The 8,332-nt window shown below is 35.8% G+C and overlaps 1 protein-coding gene across 2 annotated transcripts; it reads left to right on the forward strand.

The window, feature by feature from the left end:
- Positions 1-6,040: 6,040 nt before the first annotated feature.
- On the forward strand, positions 6,041-8,048 carry LOC145058245 (uncharacterized protein At1g76660-like). Of its 2 annotated transcripts, XM_079006176.1 has the most exons (3): positions 6,087-6,234; positions 6,522-6,605; positions 6,815-8,048. In XM_079006176.1, the coding sequence occupies exon 3, from the start codon at positions 6,923-6,925 to the stop codon at positions 7,877-7,879; it is 957 nt and encodes a 318-aa protein (XP_078862302.1). In that variant the 5' UTR covers positions 6,087-6,234; positions 6,522-6,605; positions 6,815-6,922; the 3' UTR covers positions 7,880-8,048. The 2 variants fall into 2 exon arrangements, with proteins under 2 accessions (XP_078862301.1, XP_078862302.1); XM_079006175.1 differs by lacking the exon at positions 6,522-6,605 and having other exon boundaries at positions 6,041-6,234.
- Positions 8,049-8,332: the final 284 nt, after the last annotated feature.

Consider the following 8,332-nt stretch of genomic DNA (forward strand, 5'->3'; position numbering starts at 1 on the left):
GGCTCGCCAGGACTTATAAACGCCAGCGCCACCACTGTTGGAAGATATGAATACCACCACCACCACCACATGTCAAACCCATTACTACCACTATTCAACACCACCACCACAATCGATTTCCAACAAAGACAAGTCGATAGGTAAACAGTGGTGGATGATCTCCGAGAAACAGATCTACAGAAAAGGTCGCTTCCACCAGCGCCTTCGTCTTCGTCAAGGTTGCGTTGTCGCTTGCCGAAGGTTTGCATATGTGTTAGGGCGACAACGACTAATCGTGCCACCAGATATGTTTGTCACCGACGATAAGGGTTTGGCTAGGGCTGTTGCAGCACCGCTAATGTATGTGGCTCGAGTTTCCAACGTCCTCTCCGTCTGTGGTCGAGTTTCTAATTCTGATCTCCATTTGTAAACGGTTGAAGCGAGAAAAATGTTGTTGTAACTGTAGAACTCTAATACTTGTCTATGGCCCGAGTTTGTAGCCTAACCACCACTGTAGAACTCTACTAGTGGATGGAGAACTTCGATCTCCGTCTATGGACAACCGGAGAAGTCGTACTTGTCTCTTTTTGTCTTTATATTTACAACTGTGTCTCTTCTATCTCCCTCTTACCGACTTTAGGTGGTAGTGGTTGTGCTACTAGTGACGGTGACAACTTATGGCTGTTGTTGTTGTGTTGTTGATCGACAATGTGGTGTTAAGTGATAAAGGAGTGTTTACAAAAACAAAAACGACATATAAAGTGGATGTGTGTTTATATTTTTTTTATTTTAATAAATAAAATTAATAAAAAAAACTGGAAAAGAAAAATATCAACGGCAAATCAAAATATTTTGGACAAAACTCACAACAAAATCAAAGTTTTTAATCGATGGTGTTAGCCTAAAAATTTATGGACCAAAATGATAATTTTTGAAAAACAACTAGGATCATTTTTGTAATTTTTTCTAATTTAAATATATAAAATTAATTATAAGCCAATCTAATCTACTATTTTTGATAGTTTTAATTTTTAAATTTTAATAAAAAAACTAAAAAAAAACTTGCCTTAGGTTGTAAAAGTTTTTAACTTTTATTTGAAACCAAAGACAAATTTCACATAAGTTACTAAGTTTACACGAACATTTGGTTTTCACACTATGTTATTTTTTGTCTTAAATTTGAGAATCCGTTTACTAATTTGTTACAATTTTGACAACTTGAACGATCAACGAGGTTATGTGCCAACGCCAACGGGACATGATGACGTGACATATTGACATAGCATGTTGACGTGTTATAATTGAAAAAGAATTGTAGACACACTAATTTTTCACTTTTTTTTTTTTTTTTTTTTTTTTTTATTTTGGCACTAAGTATATATATATATATATATATATATATATATATATATATATATATATATATATATATATATATATATATAAAGAAATAGTGTAATATTTTTTTAACATTTGAAACTGTATAAATATGTGTTTTTTTATTTAAAAACCATATTTTTGTATAACTATAAGGTTATTTACATTAAAACCATATTGTTATGTATAAATATGTATTAATTATATTATAATCGTATTTTATATTAAATACACAACTTTAATATGAGCTTAGAGGTGCGGAGTGCACATTTAGATAAAAAAAAATGTGATCTCGGAAACATAAGGGTTCGGAGATTACTTTAATACCAATGGACAGTTCGTAGTACATATGCATGATTTTTGGTCTTATAAATATATTTCTTCTTCACTTAACATTAATATGCAAAACTCTTCTCTCAATGAACATCAAACAAAACAAGGTATTCTACGAACATCAAACAAAACAAGGTATTCTATGTTTCTGAATTTTAGATTTTGCATAAAATCCAAACTAAAATTTCTTGGACTATCATAAATATGGTTTTGTGTTACTTAATCATGTCACGTCAGCTCCACAAAATCAAATAGTGCATGAAAAATATGGTTATAATATAATTAATGCATATTTATACATAATATTATAATGTAACACCCTTGTTCCAAAATAGTTAAACTCATTTCTATCAAGGACCGAAGAGGGATTTTTAAAGAAAACTATATGCCACAACATGGGGTAAAGATGCCCATGATGTGGCAATAATTAATTGATTGCATGTTTTATTGGACCGCACGACGTGATCAAGGAAGGCCACAGTATGGCAGTTGTTCTGGCCCAAGCCCATGATCTTCTAGGGTTTCCTTCGTATTTAAGCCTCTTTAATCCATTTATAGGGTTCATTTCTAGCCTCTAACTACCCCTTATACCTCAGAGAAACCCTAACCTTATTCCTTTGGAGGTTTGTGGCCTTTTGGGAGCATTTGATAGCTTGGAGAAGAAGAGACAAAGGGAAGAAGGTGCTTTTGTTGTTGGATCTTGCAAGGATGCAACACCATCATCTTGAATAGCTTCTAGACCTTTGTAAGTGTCAAAGGCTCAATCTTTTTGGCTTAAGCTGGCTAGATCTAGAATATTTTCTAATGTTCTTTATGTTTGGGCAAATTTGTAAGGAATGAAATCATAAAGTTGGCAACTTTATGACTCTCCTGAGTCCCAAGAGCATCATATGTTGTAGATCTAGACTTTGGATGAAGTTCTTATCATTGCTTGAGGTTTTGGGCACTTTTAGTTTATTGTGACCAAAAATGGACTCTAGACATGTATTGTCATGCATGTCTGTAAAGCTTTCATATTTATGATAAATTGGTTATCTAAAAACCCTTTTGGAGTGGTTGGGTTAAGGTCTCTCCAGATTAAGGGCTTAATGGTTAAGACATGGCGGTATTTGACTTATCTTGGACATAGGGTTGGAGATCTTGATCTCCTTGGGTGTCTTAATGGATAAAGTTGGAAACTTTATCCATTTAGACCATAGAATAGACCTTAACCCAACCACTCCAAAAGTTGGAAACTTTCCTTGTAAATCAAGCTTTCTTTGTATTTTTTAGTTCATAAGAGGAGTTTGTATGTTGGGATGAGATAAAGTTTTCAACTTTTTAGTTCATCAAGGTCCCTTGAGCCTTATATCTTTTAGATCTAGAATGTGGTTGAGATTTGGGAGCTTTGAAAGAGTTTTAGGTCATATACTTTCCTTTTGACCTACTTTGGGTAAATGACATGCAAGGTTCATGTGTGTCCATAAAGTTGACATTTTTATGAGCCTTTAGATCCCTTGGAAGCTTTTTGAAAAGTTGGAGTTGAAGTCTCAATGGATTAAGGACTCAATTCATAAAGATGTTTCCCAGCCAACGATCACGATATGGCATGAAGAATGCTACAACATGATGATGGAGGACTCCTCGGCTATTTTGTCCAGATGTGTTAACGACGTGACCAAAGAGGGTCCACGTTGTGGCGACTTCTAATTGATTTGTCTGTGAACGAGTTGGATGAATTTGAGCATAACCGAGTTTGGAATCGAGTTGAGTGTGTTCTCATGGGATGACCTTGGGTTGGTCAGGACGTGAGGGTCAGTTGTTGGTGATGTTAATTATTGACTTTGACCTTGAATGTTGACTTTTGGCATGGGTTGATTTTTGGGTCAACTTTCTAGTTTTAGAAGGTAGACTAAGGGTTACCTTGTGTGGTTTTAATAGAAGGTATTAGCACCCGTTCGTTGGTTGTGAGAGTTGTTAGTTGTTGAATTTGGTGGTAAGGTGAGTCTTCTCATTATACTATGTAGGATGCTAGTTGTCTTTGTGATACATGCATGAAAGACCAGGTAGCGACCCCTGACATATGTATGAAATACCAGGTGGTGGCTCCTGGCAATTGTATGCAAGACAAGGGTTTGGCCTCGAAAGATATATGTAGGATGCTAGTTCTCTATGTGATGCTTGCATGGAAGACCATGAGGTGGCTCTTGGCACTTGTACGAAAGATATACTCCAATGTTTGAAAGATACATTTTACTCTGATTGATTTTAGAGCAAATGGTTGTATGGATTTGACAGTCTAATTTGAAACTTTCAACTAATACCTTCATTTAATATTCAGGTCAAATGTAAGATAAACATAATTGAACGAAAAAAAACCATAAGAGGATTATTTTTTGGTCATATTGTTGGAAATAGCAATATTCTTTTGGTTTTTATCGTTAAATGTAATATTTTATGCCTTATATACATTTTTAAATAAATGGTTGCCTCCTCTATTGCAGGTTATGGGTACCTTATTTTATCTTTAAATGTAATATTTTCTACCTTATGTACATGAGCAAAGGTTCTTATTCACTTGTCATCGTTGACACTACAATTGGATCCCAAACTTTTGTATACATTTATTTGCATAAAGTTGTTAGACCTTCTTATGGAGTAAATTATGTTAAGTATCTCATCAGGAAAGCCCCTTATTCACCTATCTTAGAGATGACTACCATTTCCTCGATTACCTGAACCGGTTAGTTCGAAATATAAAAAACATAATTTTTCTTAAATAAGCTTTTATTCAACATTCTATAAATATTTTTTACCTTTTCTCTTCTTTAAATGTACAATAATAATAATAATAATAATTATTATTATTATTATTTTAAATATACTATAGGCTTAATTTGTTTGGACAACATGTTTCCTTATGTGAGATAATCAATGAAAACATTCTAGCTCCTGAAACTTTTGTTGTTGTTTGGCCATGTAAGTCAACAAACAAGAAGTAAAAACTATGATAAATATTTAACCATATTCCGGTTGTGATTTTATAAGGTAAGTGGAAGATATAATTAGTAACTAATTAATCTATATAGTACCACTCAGCCGCAGGGATGAGCTTTAGAACCGGACCGGTTCCTATTCCTGTTTTTCGGTTATTTTTCAAACTAGAATCGGTTGAAATATTATAGATGATATGTTATTTTTTGGAGCATGTAAATGATTCAATATTTAACCAAATTATGACTTTTTACATTCTAAATTGAAGTAAAAACACTAAATTACATGATGAAAAAAAATCAAATAATTCCGACTTCATATAAATGAGCTATGCTTTTTTATTAAACTGGAAATTTTATTAATGATGCACCCTAGCAAGGTACTAAGGGGCAGGAGTACAAAGATTAAGCATCAGAAAAGAAAAAGCATGCATTATGTACAATTCAATGGTGAAATACACCATTTATCCCAATCCATTTTATCACTTGCTTGTCTCCTGTATTTTTCCACGTAAATATTGTGGCTTTGATAAAATCTATAATTTTCGCCGGTTTGGATGACTCGCCTCTAAAAATCCGGTCATTTCTAGCCTTCCACAAGCTCCAAAGAGTTCCGTAAAGAATACAAGTAAGGGTTTCTTTCTTTTTTGGACAATCTCCCCGGTTTCTGGCAAAGCCTAGCACCTCATTCACTCCAGAGAATAATCGGGGGAGAATTCCACACCAGTTAAGCACCGTACATAAGATCTACTTCGCCAAACTGCAGAAGGTAAAGAATATGGTTAGTAGATTCGTTACTGTCTGCACATAACCCACACATCAGGGATGGAACAGGGATGTTTCTTCTCTCTAAAGCCTTTGCAGATGAATCCTCCCTTGTTTAGCACGCCAGACAAAACTCGTCACCTTTTTAGGGACCGAATTTAGCCACCAAAATTCACCATCACAAACAAGATGAGATACTTTTAGGGTCTGATCTCCAAGTTAAACCCCCATCTTGTTTTGGTGGCATATGCTGTCTTGATCAGCCATATGCCATGAAAATTCGTCTATTCATTGTATGCTGTCTTGATCAGCCATATTACTTTGCAAAGTAATATGCTGTCTTGATCAGCCATATGCCATGAAAATTCGTCTATTCATTGTATGAATTAGTTGTGCACGCAAGCCGAAAACTAACAAGAAATTTTCCCTTCAAAAGAAAAAAAAAACTATGGCTAACATAATAAAATTCAAAATTAATAATAAAGGTGTTTTAGTCTTTTAGAAATTTAACAGATATTACAATAACCTCCCTTATAAAATCATAAAAGGTCCCCTTTTAAACTAAAAGTTTACATTGCCAATTCCCAATAGCAAAATCTCAAGTCGTTGCCGTGTTTGACCACAAATGTGATGCCTTCGCCTTCATATACACCTACGGAGCATCAAATTGCGAGACCATGAACAAAAGTGTGACTTGTGAGATCTTTTGAAGATGAGAGGTGTCGATAGCACTAGGGACACGATCAACGCCGCCGCGACGGCGATTGCATCGGTGGAGAACAGAGCTTATCAATCTTCTTCAGTTCAGGTGATTATATTCGATCGTTTTGCTGTTTCTTGTTTTGATTTCGTTGTTCTTAATCGGCTATATGTTTTTTTTTTTGGAATTTGATTCCTTAGTATATAAGATCTGGGGTTCATCGTTTAATCACCGTTGAATCAGACATCACGGTTTCTGTTTCTGTTTCTGTTTCTGTTTCTGTTTCATTTGAACGTGTGTGATTATGTGACAATGATTTGTGTTTACATGGAAACTCCATTTTCAAATGATAGAACTGATCTTTTGTGTTTTCTCCGGGTGTTCTATTTTTGCAGTTTTGAAGTAATTTTGTTGGAATTGATATTAGGGTTCTTATTCCAATATATATTTCATCACGTAATTAGATCAATGAGAGAAAGGTAATGTTTCAACAATCTTAATGTCAAATTTTGATGACTTTGATCACAAATGTTGAATGCTTCGAATTCAACACGCTTATGAATTGTCTCATGAAAAGAATCCAATTTAGGTTTCTCAAGATCGTATGCTGATTGTTAATTTTTTCTGTTTTTCATAACATTCTGTAATTTGTACATTGATTGTTACTGAATAATGATTGCCTTTACAGAAACGAAGATGGGGAAGTTTTTGGAATATTACATCGTGTTTTGGATCTCAGAAACGAAACAAGAAGATCGGCCATGCTGTTCTTGTTTCCGAACCTCGTTCTTCAACAATGGAAGCTCCGACGATAGAAAACCTGCCTCAACCAACATCAATAGTCCTTCCATTCATGGCGCCTCCATCTTCTCCGGCTTCTTTCCTTCAATCAGAACCACCGTCTGCCACCCAATCACCTGGCGGTTTACTTTCCTTCACCGCCGCATCCTCTGGTATGTATTCACCTAGCGATCCGACTAACATGTTTGCAGTGGGACCTTACGCCCATGAAAGACAATTGGTATCACCACCGGTGTTCTCGACATACACCACCGAGCCATCAACTGCTCCGTTCACTCCTCCTCCGGAATCTGTTCATCTTACCACACCTTCATCCCCGGAGGTGCCATTTGCTCGGTTTCTAGGTTCCGGTAACCAAAACGGCGAAGTCGATCGGAAATTTACATCATCCCACCACGAATCGCAATTGTTTCAGCTATACCCAGGAAGTCCGATAGGCCAACTCATATCACCTGGTTCCGGTGTCTCCAATTCCGGCACCTCCTCTCCGTTCCCGGATAGAGGTCCTGTCGTCCTCCGGAACCCAACCGGAGCAAAGCTATGGCCTCGAGGATGGGAATCACAACAAGAATCTGGAACTACTACCCCCAATTCGACCAATCTAGACCGGCAAAACTCCGATGTGGGTCCACTCACCAGTTTCTCGAACGACGATCAGAATATGATTCATCATAGAGTCTCCTTCGAGATCACGCCGGAAGAAGTCGAACGGAGACTTATTGCTGATGTGGCAAACGGCCGAGATAGTTTCTCCGATGACGTGAGTAGGGGTCATAGATCAACCGTCACCTTTGGATCTGTAAAAGATTTCAATTTTGACAGCGCCGATGGTGGCGAAGGAGAGTCGAATAGGTGTGCCGAAGCCGGTGAGAAGATTCTTGGAAAAGAAACCGGTCCTGGGCCCATTAAGAATTGGGCTTTCTTTCCAATGATACAGCCAAGTGTCAGCTAGTTATTCGATAAATTAAAAGAAAAAAATATGAATAATCAAAAGCCCCATAGGTATAGGTAAAAAGTTTATATTATTTATTCTTCAAATCATAACCTTTCTTGGTTGCATATAATATGTGAAAGATATTTTTTGTTTTTTAGATTTTAATAAAGCTTCATAGTTAACATCATTGCTACAATCAATTGTGCAAGTACTTATCTTTCTGTATCATCTTGTCTTTCGACTTTAATGACCTAATTATTTGAAAGACATACATGCAAAACAAACTTCATTGTAATTGTTTATCTTATATTCAAATGAAAAGTTAATGAAAAAAAAAACAATAAACAAAAAAGGGTAGATCGAGATATTTGACAATCTTGGGTTAATGATTGTACGGCTAAAATGTAATGAAGAAACATAAGTTCCACGAGTTCCTTAGGATTTTACTAGGGGTGTCAATTTATGACAAGA

This window comes from Lactuca serriola, chromosome 6, assembly GCF_051521515.1.
Source record: "Lactuca serriola cultivar US96UC23 chromosome 6, Lser_US96UC23_V15, whole genome shotgun sequence".
NCBI classification, from domain to species: domain Eukaryota; kingdom Viridiplantae; phylum Streptophyta; class Magnoliopsida; order Asterales; family Asteraceae; genus Lactuca; species Lactuca serriola.